This window comes from Paralichthys olivaceus, chromosome 21, assembly GCF_024713975.1.
Source record: "Paralichthys olivaceus isolate ysfri-2021 chromosome 21, ASM2471397v2, whole genome shotgun sequence".
NCBI lineage: Eukaryota > Metazoa > Chordata > Actinopteri > Pleuronectiformes > Paralichthyidae > Paralichthys > Paralichthys olivaceus.
Window position 1 is genome coordinate 12,472,364 of NC_091113.1, and position 21,370 is coordinate 12,493,733.

At 41.1% G+C, this 21,370-nt stretch overlaps 1 protein-coding gene across 1 annotated transcript in view; it reads right to left on the bottom strand.

Annotated features, from left to right (window-relative positions):
* Positions 1-12,882: 12,882 nt before the first annotated feature.
* cpped1 (calcineurin-like phosphoesterase domain containing 1) overlaps positions 12,883-21,370 on the bottom strand; it is a 34,543-nt gene continuing 26,055 nt past the window's right edge. The window contains exon 6 of the mRNA XM_020083379.2: positions 12,883-16,580. Within this exon, the coding sequence (XP_019938938.2) occupies positions 16,354-16,580 (227 nt within the window). The 3' untranslated portion in view covers positions 12,883-16,353. The remainder of the gene's footprint in view (positions 16,581-21,370) is intronic.

Consider the following 21,370-nt stretch of genomic DNA (forward strand, 5'->3'; position numbering starts at 1 on the left):
AAATGGTGCAAGCTGAGTTTCAGTTAAAATAAAAGTCCTCCAGCGGCACAGAGAACGGCTGCTGTCGGAACGACGTGTATAGCATTTCAGGCTGTCATGACCCTGGTTACCTCAGCACCTTAGTGGAATGTGACTAAAGATTATGGTGCTTGGTAATGGCAGAGTGACGCTGCTGCGTGTTCACAAATTGAGATTATTACAGAACACCGCACTGAAATATAGATGAGGGAGAGGAGCATTTTGGCACTCGGAGCTGGGTCAAGCAGCACCAGTCAAGCATCCTCTGTAATGCTTGACTGTAATGACACACGCACAAGTCAGTTCTTTGTTTACGTAATGGTGGGAGCTGATTACCAAAAGAAAAGAGGCCTACGTTTTTTTCTGTTCCACGGTTGCAATTTGCATATATTATCAGTGACAAAACAAGAGACTGAACACAATAACAGACAGGAAAATGCACTCCCTCACGGTCAAACACAGCATGCAAAAGAAGCAGAAGAAATTAGATGGAAAAAATTCTATTGAGGCAAAATGTATGGCTTTTATAAGAAGCATGAACAAGCCTGGCTGCCTGTCACATCCACTTTAGCGAATCGCTGTGACAGTGGATGCCAATAAAGAGGGGGAATGTCGCGTTTGTGAGAAAAGATGAGAAAAAGGAACAGAGAGGGGAGATGAGAGGGGAGAGGATACAGATAAACAAATTTTTCTTGCCTGTAATGTTTGGCAAACTAATACAACGGCTGGCTTTGGCAAATGGGCATATTAGATGAATAATTCAAGGCGGCTGACAGACTGGAGGTTTGGAGGATGGTGTCAGTAGGTGACAGGGGAGACATGTTGCAGGCTGGAGTGGATGTCAGTGATGCATTAAAGAGGTGTGTGTGTGCGCGTGTGTGTGTGTGTGAGAGAGAGAGAATTAAGGAAACATATGAGGCTTGTTAAGTGAGAATATGAGAGAAAGATATTGAAGCAGGGCTTGTGTGTTTGTGTGATTCAGAATCATCTACAAACAGAGAAATAGCCACACTGCAGAGGGACTCACATGCAGAGTTTTCAGCAGACATTTGCATATCTCACTCACTCTCATGGCCAATCATGGGAGAACTGCAGATGTTTTTTTCACCATCATAGTCTGTTTCATCGAGGCGTTCCATTTGATGTTGCGGACACACGGTTTTCTTTGTCTATAAACCAATAAACTCTAAATCCTGACAGAGCCGAGGCCCGTTATCGAGCGGCAACACCTCGAATCCATGATGCTGCACTTCCTGGACCACAGATAGAGGAGCGAGGAGGAACAAGAGAGAACCAAACAAGAGAGGCAGAGATCAAGGCTGCTCAAAGGCTGATTTAATCTCTACCAGTGGTGTCCTGGAGTGGCAAACCTCTGTGTGAGTCTGCGTACGCGTTCGTTTTTCTCACCTCTTTAGGACCTTGTACATCATAAACCCCCCAAAAAGTTGTGTATATATGCACACATATATATGTGAATAGCGGATTTATTCTGCTGTGGAGATCACAAGTTCTTTTTTTTTTTCACAGCACACACACATTGACACCAGCGTCTGCTCTTATCACCAAAAGTTGTCTCGTGACTTCACAGAATTTACAAGTCTAACTAGCCAGAATTACTGAAAAGACCTGTTTGGGCGTATAGCTCACAATTAATGTTGTCTCTATATATACATATGTGAGTCAACAGTGAGAGCCATAAAGAGTCAACTACAGGATTGGAGTAACAATGCACTGAAAGTAATAACTTTATTCTTGAATTACCTTTTATTAACAATCATATCATCACATTGGAAGATCAGAAGGTTTGCTAATTAACACTGGGGAGTAGTATATGGCTGATTTGAATTCAGGTCAGCTAGGCTAACAAGCTAAGAGAGAAAAGTGACGTACGTAGTATTTTATGTGATTATCTAGACTCAGGTTTAGAGCTATGATGTTTGAGTCCCAATGGAGACTGGATCAAAGTTCACACAGGAAACATCTGAAGAATCGTTTGCTCTCATTTTGACCTATCTCTGTTCAGGAGTACAAGAAGAAGGGCAGGCGGGGGGGGTGATGCAAGGCCTGCATGAAGACGATGTAGCAGCCACATAGTGAAAGTTGTGCTGCATAAACACTACTTCCTGTACACGCATACACCAACAGTTACACACTGCCAGATAGCTGTCAAACAGCTGATGCACCCAAAGGCAAAGGAGGATTTCAAACATTAGCATTCCTCCATAATTCCTCCTAATCCAAACACTAACACAACAGTAGGAAGTTCAGTCTAATTGAGGAGGGGATGAAAGCCAAGAATATCCTGTGTGGGAAAAGATATCTGGATTAATTAGCATTGTTGTGGTGGTGTATGTGTGTGTTTGGTTGTGCCAGAATGGGCCTGTGTAACAGCACATGTGTATGGACGTGTGTGAGAGGGTAATTGTTACTGCATATTATCTTATATGTGGAGCCTCCACCTCATCAGTGGATGTTCACTGTCATAAGAAGCATGTTTGATTGGATTTTCCTGTTTTAATCGCTCTGCTTCTATTTCTTGCTTGGGGTGGATAATTACAAGCGTGGATTAAATTTGAATGTCAACATGTTAAAGCCATGCAATCGCAAGCATAAAGGGCAGTTAGGAGGCATCACTGTAAATGAATCCTCCACCTGCAGGTGTTTACAGTCTTTGGACTCTGCTGCAGGTACACGTGATTGCATGTAAAGGAACACGTGTCTCTGCATTTTGTTGGAATTACATGTGTGTGTACAAACTTGGTGTGTGTCACCAATTGTTATATATTTTAAGTTGGTAAACAATTTTCTTTGTTCATCCATCACATAAATGATCGACGTTGATGACCTTTGTAACTGAATTCTTGTGCTAAAAATAAAAGTCCACAACTCAAGGTGCTACAAAGATAGCACTGTGGTAATCTGCCAAAGTGGCTACAACTCAACAAAGGCTAAAACTAATCAAAGTAATGGCTTTCAAGAGCCACTGAAAAAATACTTTCCGTGTCAGTTTGCTCAAAACAAACCCGTTCATACAATTCTTTGCACAACCAACTCTGAGGGGTTTGCAACTGATCAGAACGATCATGGCCAGATGTGAGGTGAAAAGCCCGAAGCAGACAATCATTGGAAAGGGGCACAACAATGCACATATTCTTTAAACCCTCCTTAAATCAGTAGTGGATCTAGGATTTTTTTAAAACAGGGGCCATAAAGGGGACAGAATTTACACAGAGGAGCCAAGTATATGCCCGTCTTCCATGCACGGCTCCAGATTCAGTCAGGTGCATTTTTGAACATTGTGTACTTCAAAATATATTACACATTAATTGTTAGTATTGTTGGTATTGATAGTTAGTGACTAGTTTATATTACAGGGGCACTTTGATCAGATTTCAGCTGGGGCCAACCCCAAGATAAATGCATTCATAGAATAACAGTCGCTACATGAGGTGGGTGAATTCATCAGTTCAGAATAATAATACGTTTTTGAATGTTGTTCAAAAATCAGGGCCAGCCCTATTAATTTCAAAACCCAAGGTGTTTCATTCAAATACATGTATGTGAGTGTGTTAGTGTGTATACTTGATTGTATATCTGTACACTATTCTTGCATATGGATAGAGAGAGTAACATGTACTTCTTGGTATTGGGTAATTCCATATGTGTGAGTGTATGTATAATCACCTAGGTATGTCCCGTCCCCCGTATGTTTTCTACATGTTCCTGTTGATTGAGGTTCTGCTCCAATATAAGGGATGAATGCTTTCTTACATTAAGTCTGGGCTTTCTTCCTCCTCCTCTTTTCATCCTTCCCTGCGAAACAGAAGAATATTAATGTTTAGAGTGATTGTTGCCTCGTCTCGCTCTGCCGTGCCCCAGAGGCACTTTCAGCGATGCGCAGCGTGTCGGCACCCTTCAGTTTAATATGTTGTTAACCTGCATCTTGGGTGCTAATGTTCCCCCACAGTTTATTGCTTGGTGAAAAGGCTCCATTAGTGTTGAAACCCACAGTAATGGCATGCAGATGGGCTGTCATGTGCTAAAGCAAGCTAAGGGGAGCGCTGACTGACAGTCAGAATATCTACCTAACTTCACACTCTGTATGTGTGTGTGTGTGTGTGTGTGTGTGAATATGAAGGAAATGTACCATGTTAGCCAGCATCTTAGTGTGTATATATAGTTAATATAAAGTATGTCATCTTCACCTGTGCATGTGTGCTTCTGAGAGTGTGTGCGCATTATTACGGTTGCACAATTAATTGTGGTAATGTTTGAGTGTGTTGAGAGATAAAATAAGTGTGTGTGTGTTTGTGTGTGTTTATGTGTGTGTGCTGTCTACTCTCAGGGGATAGCAGGCGGTTTGGAGCCATGTTCATGCACCATATATGCAGCTGTTACACTCCGCTGCTCCTCGGGGGCCTTATTGAAGCGATGCAGCCGTGAGGGGAAACAGTCGCGTTGACAGTGGGAACTGGCCGCTATGTCACACTACCAATTATTCTGCTGGCTCACAGGAGTTGGTTGGTGATGGCCTGCAGGAACTCTGAACTTCTAAACTCAGCAGGCATATTCCAACTACCATTATGTGAAGTATGCTGCCTTCAAGTGGAACTCGTGAGCTGGTGGTTACAATGTGCACACAACGAAGCCCAGTGCGCTTGTTGTTCAGGCAACTATTAAGCAAAAGCAACATGGACGCTAATATTGACATTACTGTCCGCAGCGTCTAACCACAGAGGCTAAGCAAGCTGAGGCATTACAGACAGGCCTAACAATAAAGCGAAATATCATTACTTTCTTGAGATGTATTAGAAAACTATGAAGAAAAACTATACAAACAAAATAAGTTCAGTGCTTTTAGGCAATTCTGAGGTTTTGAATACCACGAGAGGGGGATGTTCAAATGGACTTTTCTCATGGAGCACAACCCCATTTCAAGTCGGCAATACACCCAGGTCTTGCTGTGGCAGCATGTTGATGAAAAAAGATGAAAAAACAAATAAATCAATAGGACGATATCTCTGGTTAATGATGCGACCCATCTTCTGGGACTATGGGTGCAATCCGTGTAGGATGTTTTTGGCTTTATAGAAGGGAAGTACTGAAAGGGGGACATTGCGGTATCTGGCTCGGTTTTCCTTTGAATTTGTGTTGTTGTTTACTTGTGTTGTGTAATAAATCCATCATGCCTATTGGTTCAAACAGGAGCCACAGAACATGCTGTGGGATTATAGATAATTACTGTGTTGCAGCTTCAATGCTATTTCACACACATCAGGAACAGAATGATTGGCAAACTAAAAATATCAGATTACATTTCATAGTATAAATAAAGATTTGGATAGACTCCAAAACCAACAACGCACAATAAAACCTTTTCTGTGGATGCAGGCAAAGTAATTTCCTGAAAAACAAGCTTGTGGTAAATTGTTATATGGGGTATTATTAAGAGTAAAACAACCATGTTAATGCTACTTCAGCATGCTAACATGATTACAATTGCTGTGTCTGAATTTGGATACTTTAGTCAGTACTCAGTGTGCTACCTGTGTCCCAGGGGCTGCATCCTTCAGAGGCTGCATTGGGTGGATCCTTCAAGGGCCAACCAATCCAAGGATTCATGACACTTCAGTGATGGAACTGGTTTTTAAAGATATAATGGTGAGATAATGAGGAGACGTCCTCATGTTAAAAACCAAGGGCCATTAAAGCTTTCTCGTCATGTCCAACAGCAGCTCTGTTGTTAATTGATAGTAGTAAGGGCGGGACAGGCTGGTGACACACATCACAGAAATCCTCCGTAGACCAGACTGTCTAATATCAGCTCAGCCTTCCCTCCTTCATAGACTGCATCCTCCAAAAGAGGAGGCACCTGAATTGGCTGCAGTGGAGGTCCTCCTTTTGGAAACCGTCGAGGGTAAAAAGTATCCAACATTTTACAGACTAAACATTTTGTGGTCAGCATTCAGTTATTATGCATTGCATACTGAAATACTTATCAATGTGAACACACTTATGCACTTGAAATAGCCAGTGTGATAAGGGAAGTGAATTGATAAATAGCCAGTGAAAATGCTTGAACATCCTAGTTTAGATGTTAACATGCTAACATCTACCAATTCATTCTACTTCAATGGGAATGTCATGGTAGTAGTAAGTATTCAGATGTAAACCAAAACACTGGACAAAGTTCAAGAACTAACTTGCCGATAGCACTAGAGGGAAAAGGGGATCACCAGAGTTAATAAAATGAATCCAATGGATGATATAAATGTCTGTAGCAAATTTCATTGCAATTTATCCAACATACATTTCACTAAAATCCACAAACACAACTTTTTGATGGCATGAGAGGAAAAGTCACTTCACCATCAAATCCTCTGGAGAATATGAATGTCTGTAGCAATCCATAGATGTGTTTTGTGTCGTCTTGTATATTTCAATGTGGAGGACAGAATGACAGATGACTGACACACTGACATGATGTTGACATCCTCGGTTTGCACATCAGATGGACACACATTAGGCAAAATGGCTGCATATTGGCACAACATTCCCATGACATATTTTTGGTTTATTCATTAACCTTGGTGAAAGGTGTTGATTTCTGGCATTGGGTTAAAAAATAATTGCGCACAGCCTCAATTATAGTTGATGTTTTACAATTCAGAGTCAGCCGGCAGTTTATAGGACACTGTTGTTCTGGCCAATTTGCCACTGACACATGTAGTGAAACACACAGCGCAGTGTGAGGCTCGCTGGGCGCAGGTGCTCCTTGTCGTCCTGATGAACCACCCCTGTCTCGTTTCGCCTCTCCGCTCCCCCACTACACATTTGATTCCCGTGTGAAGGTAAATTAAAGCGTTTGGCCATTTTTAGTCAGCAGGTGGCTGGTTGTGTTCTACGTCCAAACAAACTGTAGAAACAATCCTCCATCTTCACTTTGAGAGAGTGGGAGTCCAGTCGGTGGTGGTGTGAAGAACAGCATTGTGGGTAAATGTCACAAAGAGCCTTCTGTTCTGTATGTGACTAAGTGAACAAAAAAAAATGTTCAAGTATATCCACCAATTTGTCTGTTCTGAAAACAGAGTGAGGCATTATGGGAAAGGATTTCTGCAAAATAATGTGACTGGGTACAGTGGATTTTTTTTTTTCACACACACACACACACACACACACACACACACACACACACACACACACACACACACGCTGCACAAGTATTGACTTCCGCCCATTGCCAAACGTTGTGGTTGGTGCACACTGAACAGTATCTCTTCCTGTGCTCTGGGCACATACAGAGGAACACACTGAGAACTCATTTAACCACTGACTGTTACAGACATATGGCTCACTTCCTGTTGTTGTGCTCACGTCATATGGGTTGGATAGTGGAGGAACACTCATGTTCCCAACTTGCGAGTGTTCACATACTGGCTGTATGATTGCACAGTTGCCTGTGTGAGGCCACTGTGAATTGACAGTGTAGCAGTCTATTCATGTGGCAGTATGTTCAATAAATCTGGGATGAAATATCATGAAATATTGGTGTCTAAGGATGTATGAAGGGTCTGTGTTCGATTCCAAGCTTCTAGGAAATGGTTCAGGAAATGTCGGGTGTCGATGTGAAGTTAGGTGTTGGAAGAACCGTGGAGTGAGTCCTCTGATTATTAGAGCCCATAGCTGTGAGCCAGAAATAATAAGGATCTAAAAAAGAAGAATAGTTAAATTACAATACATGTGTTTCTGACCAAACTGATAACAGTGGATGATTTGTTAGAATCATCTACAACATTTAAAACATGTCCTCATCCAAGAAACTCAAGGAAACATGACAACAGTGTGTTTTTCAGTTTCGTTCATCTGATCTGACAGGCCCCACAGCTGCTGGTAATAATAAATCTATAGGGGAGACCCTGCTAATGGAAGGGAAAGGCAAGTACGTTTGGTTTTAATTAAACTTGATGATTTAAATCTCATGATTGGTTGAGCCTGTGTATTGATTGGACCTTGCTTCAATGGTTCCATTCAGCGTTCACCACTGCGGCAGAATGGCAGCATGTGGGATATTTTTTGCTTTTTTTCTGAATAGTGGGAGAAAGTGGAGAAGCGCTTCACTTTCAGGAAACCTTAGTATTCATGAGATATTTCAGTTGGACCAACGTGGAGGACCGACTGACATCTTGCTGCTCACAACGTGAAAAATGTTTCACAGGTGAAATTGATCCTTAACATATCAGAGACATTTTCAATATATTGCTCAAAGACACTCAAGGAGGATGGATGCTTCATTTCTTGAATATGGTGCTGGACTAGATCAAGTGTGACATTTTAGCTAAAAAAAATGTTCCTCCAGAATTCAAATGAGCAAGATGAGACTTAGTTCAGGCAGGAACAATTACCATTTTAATTTTCTCATCACACACGGTCTCCACCTACTAATTATAACCAGTGAACTCACTAAGTTATGTGCACGAAATTCTCTGTGAACCATTATTAACCTATAGCCGAAAGGTATTTAAACCCTCCTTCATGTCTTTCGCAGTCACTGCTGCGTCAGTCCCCCCATTAGCAGTGTCTCCCTCACAGATTTATTGCTGTGATTGTTGGGTGTGATGGAGATAAAATGTTGGAGAAAGAAGGAGACAAAAGATTCTGATTCTGAATTTATGAATCCATTGGTTTTCATTGGTTTCGATGCTGCATTGATTTCAGATTACGGGTTTGTGAAAGAACATATAGTGATATTACAACCATTTTTTATAATCTGGCGAGACAGTAAAAAATACATATTTATATCGTATTATTTGTATTATTAATGCAACAGTTGGGATACATCTGTGACCAGTCAATCAACGTGGCTGAAACCATCCCAGTGCATCAAATACAGTGAATCATGGGTATTTCTGACCTCACTGAATGCTAGAATCATCAAAACATGCTCCAGATTGGCGAGCGAGCGAGGAGCGCTGATCCCCGCCAGCTCTCCCAGTCTGTCTCGCTGGCTGCGAGCCCGGAGGACAGGGCACAGCGATGGATGGGCCTGTCGCCGGCTCTCCGCTGCCCAGATGGCTTGCTATGTCAGCGGGCCCGCAGCCAGGAGGGGTGGCACCCTGACGTCAGGCCATGATCGGATACGCCAACTTTCATTTGCTTCCCCCCCAACACCTGTGGACTGTGTGGTGAAATGAAGGGGTGGTGGCACTGGAGCCTGGCCCAATGTGTGTGTGTGAGAACTGTATGTGCCTATATGTGTGTTATTGTACTTGTACATACATTTTGTATTTGTTGCATTACATGTGATAGACGTTAACAGTATCTGGTCATTTAGGCTGATTTGAAACTTTCTCTGGTGATATTTTACAAATAGATTCTGCTTTTATGTTAATTTCTAGCTCGGATAAAAACATTGAATAAACAGTCTATCATTAAGGTTCATTTAGTAGCTTGATCGTTAAACGTTCGATCATGCACTCAGGAGACAGTGTTTGCCCAGTTGGCATAAAATGTGTACAGGTTTAAAATTCTCTAAGCATTTTAGAACAGCTTTCACCAATATTCTACAGCAGTAGCAATCTTTTCAAAGTTTTGATTATTCATTTATTAACTATAATACTAAAGTAAAATTGAACAAGATGCTCCTCATTCCTCATTTTAACACATCATCTAAAATCTTCTATTTCCCCTCTAAAAGGACATACATACCTACAACTGTGACTTTATTACCTCCGCCAATGTTTTCATCAGCATTTGTTTCATTAGTTAGTTAGTAGGATTATGCAGAAACTACTGGACGGATTACCATCAAACTTCAACAAAAAAACCCAACAAGTTTTGTTGATTTCTCAGAGAATAATTCATGGATCTCGATCCAGACAGTGACTTTAAATGTGGTTTCATGAGGGGACTGTTCAGCCTTGGTGAAGGTGTGCACTTTATAAGTTAGTTCTCGTAATATCACGACTTTATTCTCAAAATCTCCGATTTTTTCCATCATTAATTGGCCCTAATACTCCGTCATAGTTAGTTACATACCGGCACTTATGGCAGCTAGTGTCTCCACCTGAATTCATTAAAGCTTACCCCAGGGTTTTCTAACTGAAGTTACTATGTATTGAGATTTACTGCTTCATAATAAACACTGTAACGTCTTGGGAGCAGAGCGGCCACAATGACATTCAATTCAAGCAAACCCTTCCACTTAAGCTGATAATCATATCACAGAATTATGCCATAACTACACAAATCCGTTTAGAAAGCAATTCTGAGTTTGGGTATAATTTTTTGATAAAGCTCTCAGTGGTGTCATTGTTTATGGCATAAATCTCCCATTTACTGTGAGTCCTTCCAGACTGGCATAAAGTAATTTGAGTGAACCAAACAAAAAGTGGATTTTAGTCCTCAGGCATTGTACTGCAGAAGATTAGAATTGTGAAATGATTTTGCAACAACAGGAGGTGCCTGCGCTGTCATTATTGTGAGTTTGAAAACTTTGAAGGGTGCTGTTCACCTCTGCTTTTTGCACTAGTTGCTTTACCCCAACTCTTCCTCTGAAACCAGCCGAGAATATCTGATGACTGCTGCTGCTTCTCCACAGTGTAACCACAAGTCCTCGTCCTCCAGGAGCCAAAACAGTCGAGCGAACATAAAAAAAAGTACTTGTTTGTGTCTCTGGTGATTTTAACCAGCTCATTTCTGAAATGCTAACATCCCCTTCATGCCATCAAGCTGCACACAGGCCTCTCATGTGTGTTTAAAAGCTGCCGATCTGTGACCCCCGTCTCCCACATGTGCTTGAAGTGCGCTCGTGTATGAGGAAAAACGCCGAGGAAAAACATCAGTGTTGTGGATTTTACACCCTGGCAGCAAATGAAAGTGTTGTAGAGAGGCTTGTGTGTTTCAGAGTGTGTGTGTCGGTACTTTTATGTCTGGGAGCACTGAAGGACACTGTGACAGCGTTCTGGATCAATAAACAGGAAGTAGCTTTCATCTGCCATGGTAGAATAAGTCTCCTGCAGGAGTGAGAACAGGGAGCAAAGGTCACCTCATGTCTGTCCAGAAAGCTGCCATCTTGTGACCACTTTTTTATTTTAATATTGATAATTTGACGAAAAATGAGATGTCATGGTCTCTCAGTGAAATGGCACTAATCATCACAATTCTGCAGCAACATAATACAGGACTAAAGGTCTGTGCACATCAACAGAGAAAGGAGAAAGGAAACGAAATGGCAAATAATTAAGGAATAAAGGAAGCAGATTTCGAGGCACTTGACTGTTAAGATTAACTGGACAGGATTTAGCAAAAACAGGGAAGCATAGAAAACCAATTGTGCCTCGGGAAAGAGAGAATAACATCAAGCTATGATGACCAGATGCTCATTAAAAAAAAAAAAGACAGATTACCTGGGAACACCCAATACTTACAAAGATGGGAGAACTAGGTGAGTTTCGCTGCTTGGTTCAGGTTCCACAGCTGCTTCAGGATGTTTCAGTTTGAAGAACTGCTGCAACAGCTGCCACCAAGATAAGAATTTGGGGATAGTTCAACACAAAAATGAAAATCTACTCACCACTATGCCGATGGAGGGGTGTTTGAGTCCACAAAACACTTTACCCACGAATCCAATATATTAAAGTAAGGAACACTTGTCAAATTTGAATTTAAAAGGCACCTGTGGTGTTATCCAAAGCCCCAACAATTAAATTTGACTCTAAACGTTGTGAGTTACACTGTGTTTAAGCCTGAATGTCCCCTGTGATCCACACCTGAATGTGCCTCTGGATATCAGAGGACATTTCGGCTTAAAACAGTGTAACTCATGTTTCAAGTTGAATTTGATTGTTGGGGTTTTGGATAACACCACAGGTGCGTTTTAAGAAGGAATCCCCAGTTACTCTAATTGTATTGGATTTGGCTGCAACACTGTTTACCCCGGGAACTCCAAAAGTGTTTTGTGGACTGCATAGTGGTGAGTAGATAATGAGTGAATTTCCATTTATCGCTTTAAACGTTCAGTGTGAAGAATTTAGTCACATCTGGTGGTGAAGTTGCAGGTTGCAGCTGAATAAATATCTTACACACTGGACCTTTAAACCTGTTTCAGAGCAGAACAGCTCTAAACGTGTGAGTTTGTGAATAAATCACTGTCACATCAGCATTCAATCTGTCAATAACAGCCCTTTGCTCAACTGCAGAGTCCACAAGCTATCAATCCCCACCTGCTCACTCCCCACTAGGCTGCTCTGGAGTCAGCTAATCTCTGCTTTCACACAGACAGAGAGGAGAAAATATGAATACGATATGCAGCAGGTTTGAATTGCAGCTGAAAATGAACGATGGGATATTTTCATATTAAAATGCCACATCTCATCAGCCGCTCTGGTTTCATAAAGTCTGTTTTTTGCTTTCTGTTATACAAACTGATTCTGGTACTAACGTTTAAAAAAGAATGAACTTCAAATTGATGGATACATGTCAGAGTTGTCATCAGTTATTACTTATTAACTTTGATATGAACAAACTTCATTCATTTGTACCTAAATCTGCAGACTTGTATTTCTGCCGTCTTGTCAGAATATAAACGAAATAGCTTAAAAGTAACAGGGCTCAAGTTATAACTCTCAATATAACTCACTGACAGAGTATTTCTCCTGTTTGCATCCCCCAAGGCATTATGGGGACTGTAGTTCCACATCTAAGAGCATTAGTTAACCTCACCCCCCTGACGTAAGTATCAGATGTAAAACACGCACAGCGACTTCACTCTTTTTCTGAGTGCTGATGCACAAGAAGCCTCCTGACAGTGCAAGTTATGTTCTTTCAAAGTGCTAAAGAGGACAAACAAACACAGCGACAGAGTCATTAGATAAAATCAATATTTATTATAAAAATACAGCCAGATGTGTCACAGTCATGGGGTTCAGTATGGTAATTCATTACAATTCAAGATAGGAAAAGGTCAAGTGTGTGAGGATTAAAATAAATGCACACACAGAGATAAAAACAATGTGACTGAGCTCGGCTACTGTGAGGATATAAAAATAGATGAGGACATAAGGTTCCTTCTCAGACAGGAAATGAAGGAGATGGACTGAGTCGTCTTTCACACATCACACTCATTATCCATTCCTCTCAGACGCCCTCCCCCCTCCCCCCTCCCTTCATCACATGCTGAATTTTTTGGAAAATGGACAGAATCTGTCAGTGTGAAATGAGGTCAGCGATTGCGTCGCTGATGGAAAATCACCTACGGTACACACAATATCACGGACGGACGTGTGCACACACGAGGACTCGCACACTTTCTCCCCGACACTCAGATGTGTTGCTAAAGGGTTGCCATGACAACTCTCTTACATTCCCAGTCGGTCAGGGCGAATGTGAGAGAGAGAGAGTGTGTGTGTGTGTGTGTGTGTGTGTGTGTGTGTGTGTGTGTGGAAAGTGTAATGGAGTAGTCATTTAGGACGCACTAAGAAAAGTCATTTTGTTGAAGACATTTTTAAGACAATTTCAGGACTGGGAGTTCCAAAATAAGTCTGCAGCTAGTTCAGCTGTTTGAGCTCTGGCTAAATAGTCAGGAGATACTGTGCTCTCCACAACAGATCCCATTTTATCAGCCGGACACCAGGCCTATGTTTGTGTGTTTGGTATTAACAGGCAAAACACGGTGTGGCTTTTATTGTGATGCACTCAGAGAAAAGGTCATGTGTTTGTCATGGAGGATAAAACCGGCAGTCGCTTTAGCACAAATCAACAACGATCATTTGAAGCGTTTTTAATTCTAAATATTGCATCAGGTGTATTTCTTCTTCAACCAGGAGTGAAATCTTAAGGATTGTAACTTCAAAATCAGTAAAAACTAAAGCTAATTTATATGGCTGAAGAATAACATCTCTAGTCAACATAAATTCAAAGAGTATCATCAGCACTATCAAGGCTAGACATTAAACTCAGGGCTGTGTAAGAAGCTACAGACGAACAGCTCACAGTTCGGATGAGAGGTCAGGAGTCAGCGCCACATCTTTCAGTCAAACAATGTACCGAGCTAAACATTAAAATACACACACCACACACGGTGATGGTGTGACTAGCTTGCATAGGATGACCAACCAGGCAGAGCACTGCAGCAGCAGTAGACTGACCGTACAGGGTTAGAACAGTGACACTAAATATTGGCATTGACCTTAAAATCTGAAGTTACAAATAAAACATTGGCATTGAAACAGGTATTGGTACTGAAAAATAAAAGACAGGCATCTTATTTAGTTTTTGCATTGTGGTCTGTTGTGTCTTTTCTCTGTCTGTCTTTAATCGGGGACCGGTGTCGATGTGCAGTAAATAAAGCGTTTAAACATCTGAGGACGTACGATCCGAGCTCATTCATTAAAATTCCTGTTTCTCCTTTCCTGTGGCGATGCAGCGGCCATCCTGCTCCCTGACTGCACAGCTGTCCATGCAGAGCCTCATCATAAACACTCAGCATTTACAACTGTCTGCCTAAACATGTTTTACCAATGTTATTTTTCAATGCCAATAGTCAGTGCCCATGTTAAAGCCAAATATGATTGGAGCTGGATATTTCAGGATTATTGAGGTAAAATCGTTCAACACTGAAGAGCTGGATTGTGTCCACACCTCCTCTAGCTCTTCTGGGGCCTCACTTATAACCATTTTGTGCGCATCTTTCAGACCCCATTTTGTGCATATGCCACTTCTCACACAAAAGTTGGGATCTATTTAAACAAACTAATTAAATTTAATAATATTAAAAAAATCCTTCATTTGTAAAAAACAAAAAAAAGCGGTGGGGAGTTTTTAATATCTTCAAACACTTGGCACACACTGCCTGTATCACCAAGTACGACTTTAGTTTTCATACAGTGTGATAAATCACTGCTGTGAACATTGTGCACAGAGCGAGCTGGAGACTGCTTATTAAAAAAACTGCGTTCACCTTTAAGCTTTCATTTCCAAATAAGAGAGGAGGATATGATCCCACTGATGTGTGAAGTAATCGGCCCGATTCAACATAAATACGACGCTGACACTCGTGCGTAATGCTGCGTGATGAATGTACTGGCACTGAGTATTCGTGAATGGAAGGATTAAGAGGAAGTGTTTACTGACCATAAAGATTTCTTGTCCCATAATGATGACTCATCAGCTGATATAGATTCTATAGAGCTGTGATCTCAGATCTTTGTGCTGAACAGAGTCCAGTATCAGAAAGAACGACAAAACTGAACCATCCCAAAACAAGTACTCACCACTCTTAACTGACAGGTAACACTTTATAATATTCACTGTGCGCCTTAAAGCCCCTTTTGGGAATAAAATAATCTTGTTGAATTTTATAGATTGGGGATAGAGCTGTCTCTGAATTTAATAATGCCTGCCATTTGGAATGGAATTGTTAAAATGCATAAAGGTAATACAACAAGTTCCCCGACACTCTGACAGTGAGAAGTAAATGTTTTTTTGCCTCTCTAACGGGATACTTTTTTTATTTCTGGCTCTGTCCTCTCTGTCGTACTCACTCTCACTCTCTGCATTCACCGAAGCAGCAACACGTTACCACTCACTTAATTCCGAGATTCACCATAGAAGACCAGTGGTAGGGAACATTGCCTTCAGATGTGCATAGCCACGGTTTTATTTCATTTTCCGGCTTTTGTGCCAGCTTACACTTTATTATAAATCGCACTGTTTTATAATTGAGGCCCCTGATCTAACTGGAGGGTGGACTCTTCCTTTAAATATGGAACAGGTTGGATACATTAAAAGTTACACTGGCAACAAAGACGGACGGCAGGACACACGGGCAGATAGACAGGGTGTGAGAGGGCGCAATGCTACTTCAGATAGAGGTGGACTGTGCAGAAGGGTAGAGCCTCTCCACAGAAGAGCCAACAGTCTCAGAACACCTCCACTGATCTTTGTGTGGCCCTGTCAGGGCAGCGGGAGAAGACATAGTAACATCCATTCTGCCGAGAGACAATCCAAGGAAAACATTCAAAAGAGGGAACGTCAACCCAATCAAAAGATTCTGTAAAATGTTTTGCTGGCATGTGGTCTCGTCTTCATGAGCTTAAATTTACTGCTGGGTCACAAGTTAGTTTTTTACTTACACAGATTTTTTTGTAGACTGGGCCATTGGTCAAAATAAACATTTATATATATCGTGTTCTAATCTGCTGACATGTCTTGACCAACGGCCTAATCTCCAAAAACCCGGTCGTATGCCCCTAAGGACAGGGCCTAAAATCTGTAAGATCCATATTAAGCCATTAATTGAGAAAGAAACAAAGCCAAACTGTTCCGGTTATCACTTCATCAGGCCTGAAGGAGCTTCCTGAGGTCCTCGTCCATGCCTCCTGCCGTTAGCTGCTCCAGGCTGTGGTAGCGATGGATGACACCGTCTGCGGTCACCACCACCACCCTGATGCCATGGGTGTCATCGCCGAGCTGGCAGCCGATGGCCGAGCTCACGACCATGTCCAGGCCACCGTGGCAACCTCCAGCGTTTCGGTGGTAATGGCCGGAGAAGACTGCCTTCACCCCTGAGACGGAGAGAGAAATGAGAGTGCTGAATTTGGTACAGTGGAGAAAAAACACAGCATTTCACGGGAGAAAAGAAAAGCTTTAACTTGTCTTTGACTGATTTAGTTTGTGTTTGCTTATGTCAATGATCTAAATCCGGATATCCCCATAAACAAGAGACATGCTGTTTAGGATCCCATGCAATTCACACCAAAGCTGCTTTCAGACACGCACTGAACTCTGGAGATTTTCCTGCCAGACCCCGAGTGAGACAACCAGAAAATGTCAGAATATTAAGTGAGAGTTCAGATGCCATGTATTTCACAGCATGTCTCACCCTGTTTCTGTCATGTTTTCTTAACTAAAAGGGCACCAGGCACAATGATTAACATCTCACAGGAGAAAATGAGCAAAACACAGTATATACACAAGGATTAGTGATCAATACCAGGGAGTCGATGTCTGCTCCAGCAGAAGGTTTAAGGCTTTAAATAACTCACTTCACAGCCACTGGTGTATTTTTAAAACAAGGACCTGCAGCTCAGGTTCGTATTTGATCCAAATATTTACATGTTGTTTTTAGTCACTGCATCAGCATAGTATCATGACTACTATTGGTTTATCGTACACATAAATTTAAGTACCGCACAAAACCAGACCAGCTGGACAAATGTTTTCTGGATAGGAAAGGAAAGAGATGGACAAAGAAAGAAAGACAGACAGAAAGAAAGAAAGAAAGAAACAGACAAATGGAAGGAAACACAGACAGAAAGGAAGAGAGAAAGAAAGAAAGAAAGAAATACATACATAAATAAATAAATAGGCCTATAGAACGAAAGAATACTCTTGAGTCTTGAGCCTTCCAGTTGTAAAATATTTTGAAGAACCCAGGGAACTTTCATTAGGGAAGGCACAATTTTCAATTTATTTTCAATTACAAACGACATGGTTAATAGAACAGAGCTGGTGTGGCTCGGCCCTGCGGCACAGACGCAGTGTCACTACAACTGAATTGACTACACACTTAAAATGGCACGGCAAACAAGCTCCACTTTGAATGAAGGCTGCAAAAGGAGTTGTTATTTTCTGCGTGTGACTGTAGCATTAGTCTGAGTTTGTTAATCCGGTTTATGTAGAGAAAGATTTTGACTTTCTGAGAAGTTGGTATCGCTTTTGGCCAGGAACAACAAGGATTCGGTTTGAAGGAAAAGATCCAAATCATTATACTAATTTGAAATATTTACCTACTAATTCCACAAACGTCTGTCTGCCTGGAAGTGGAACACATATCTCAACAACCATTTATCTAATCAGCTTCAAATGTGGATTGTAAATTGTCTGAGCACATGCAGTGCCAGTTTTGGACACATGGTAAGTTCAATATTAATAAAATATGAACAAACATACTTTGCAGCAGTCAGCGGGGGTGGAGCAGTGTGCCTTCAGTCTGCGGACCGAGCTTAACATGTCCATTATGTTCTCAGACAAACTCCAGCAGTTGTCTGCAACTGGTGACCAATAATATCTGTCCTCTCAGATAACTTTGATTATGTTATTATCTTTATTTCACCATATCAGACTGACACAGGCATTTACAGGAGTTGTTGGGGCCTATCTAGAATCACTTCCTCAATTCCCAATTTATCTTCAAAGTAAAAGCACAATGGTGGGTCTGAAGACTGTGCCTCTTGCGTAATAGATCTCTGAAATAGCTGATATGCAACATATGATAAAATAACATCAGTTTACCACATCATTCAAACATATTTATAAGCCACAAATGTGAGTGCAGTAATAAAGCTAAAATCTTCATTCCAGATAAACCAGGTAGGATGAACATAAAGTTTTCTAACATCATTCTGCACCAGAGACTGTTTATAAAAACCTCTGCACACAACCTCCAGCGCACAGATGATAAAAATGTGACTTGTTGTATATTGCAGAACTGTTAGAGGAGGACTCACTGATGAGAAGGAAGAATTCTGAAGCACTAGTTATATTAACTTGTTACATTGTAGGCTATGACTGCATGTGGTGAATTCTTATGCATTATATATGTGAGCTTACATTATCAACTGTGCATGCATGTGTATAGGTAATTATATCATATTATATAATTATATATATATATATATGTTTTCGGCAGAGAAAACGAGCTGCTCTATTTTCTAACTGCATGTGTTCCTATGGAGGGGAGTCTGGCTGCTGGCTGTCTCGTCTCCACAGAGACACCCAGCCAAAAAAATAATGAAAACTGGCGACAAAAGCGGATAAATTGCAGCCTGTGCATGAAAAAGACATCGGGCTGTCCCAGAACTCTGCAAAACAAAGACAAGGAGGATCCCTCTGAAAAACTCTTTCTCTACTGATACTACTCCGACTTCACTTTCCATGAAATTGCTCAGAATCATCAAGTCCACCGCTCTGCATAATCAAACAGCAACAGAATACAAATGTGACCTAAATTTATATTAATCTTCTGAGCTATGTGAGGACAGCGAATGCACATGCTGGACCAATACATAATTAATCTCCCGTAGATGGAAACTGATGATTTAAGCCTGTATGTGTCCAGGCTAAATTCCATGACAATCAAAACCAGCGCCAGCAGCAAGTGAAGCCCACCCTTCTGTTATTTAGCCTGAAGCCATGTCATTATCGACCACACATTCCATGAACCTATTTGCGTTACATGTGTTTGTCTAATAATTACAGCATTTCATATAACCTTGCCTTGTGCTATAGGTGACTGAAAACCTGGCTCATGTGCATCTTTGGTGCTGTTTCTGGAGGAGGACAGAAAGGCTGAAAATTAGAGATGTTCCAATTCCAGCAGAGGAAAGGCCTCTGATAGTGCTGAAAATACTGGCTTGTGCATCGGCGGGTGAATTAATCTATGAACTGATCGGATACTACACCCATAAAGTTTGAAAATTATTTTTTCCCCGAGATAAAAATGCAATTTTCTTTTCCCAGAAATGTCTTTGTCTTTACCGCTCTGAAACAGCACTTTTGTTGTATTATAACTGGCAAGTTTCGGCAATATTTTTCACTGGAATGTCCTACAAGTAAAACTGCAATGTGTGCCATATGTAAGACAGTTTCAACAACAGTTGCTGCATGTGAAATTACTTTTTTAAAGGAATTGTAATTCATTCCTAGATTTATTTGGTTTAGAAGTTGCTGTTGCACTGTTTTATACAAATCACTGTGCAAATTAAAACTAAAGTCTGCACTTTAACAGCGATTTATGTAGTAATTGTTGTGCGTTCCTTTATATGTGTCTTTTTTCCAGTTATGAATGTCAAAGTACATTATAAAAGGATCTTTGGCACATCTGCTCTGAATTCAATCGTTTAACATGAGCCAGGCCATACAACAATGAAAGCAATCATCACTTCCATTGAGGGCTTGTAGCATATAGCTGCCAAAATGAACTATACAAGTTATTTTTTAAATGCATTGGCATTGGTCGCTACGCATAGATCAGATATCAGTAACGGTATCAGCAAGGGAAGTATAATGTGTGCGTTTTTTGTATTATAGTGTAGTTCCTCAGCACTGACACGCAAGTATTATTTTTCCGTCCTATGGGAGTTACACAGCTCATCTGATATTATTCAGTCCCTGCGAATGGAAACAAGCAACATCGGTGTGAGCCAGGGGAAATGTTTGATGGGATCACCTGATGATTCAGCAGGCTGTGTTGTTGGATCTATTACACTATCCACAAGAGGGTTGCGACTTCTTTGTCACCTCAGAGGCGTAAGGAAGTGGGAGGAAGATGCTAAGGCCTCAATAGTAAAGAAGTGATAAACAAGAAGAAATCCTGTAATAATGCTGATGACCAAACCACTGGGAGAATAGGAAAATCTGCTTAAAACGGAAATGTTTTTTCTGAACCTCCTCTAAAACTCCCAAAGATGCCATGATTAATCATGCCCCCAAATATAGTGTGTGGGAGTGTGTGAGTGTGCATATGTATACACGTGTCAGTGCGTCTGAGTTCTGTCGCCATGTCTCTGATGATCCACATCCCACACAGACGCCACATGACGCCACCACGCAGCAGCAGTGAGATTCTCCCATATGTATATCACATATTTATGATACATCCAAAGTTGTAGCTTTAAATAAAATCAAAAGGCCCTGGTATAAAATTACTTTCCTTTTTACTATTACTTTATTGATTGAGTCTGAATTGTTCTTATGACACTTCTGATTTTGTTTGGGTTGAATAAACAAGATCTTATGTGTTAATCCGGCTACGATTGGCTGATGAAGCTACGGTATCGAGGTCCCACCAATACACACACGCAGATGATTTTCAGTCTCAGCTGTACTTCATGATGTTTCAATCCCTTTACATAGCATCAGATAAGTAACTGAAACCAATAAAAGGCTTGATCAAACAGTGTGACAGATGACAGAACCCGTATTTGAGAAAAATGTATTTGATGCATAATTTGATGATGGTCCATGTCCCATCTTCTAACATGGAGGAGGTAGCGCTTGTGACCTATACTGCAGTCAGCCACCAAAGGGTGATCAAGACTCTTTGGCTTCTCTTTTGGGGAGCGGTCACGTCGTCCATCTTTATAGACTTTCAAACCAAATAGACATGAGATGCATATTGATCTTATCATGACTCAACAAAGACAAAAGTAACAGAATTTCAAACTATTCATTTTATATAATACAACAAATAACTAGCATTTGCTACAAGTACTATTCAAATATTACAATTTCCCTTTCCAAACCTCTCTAATGTCTATCGAGCAGAAAGGATCTCTGGTTGGTCGTCATTGCC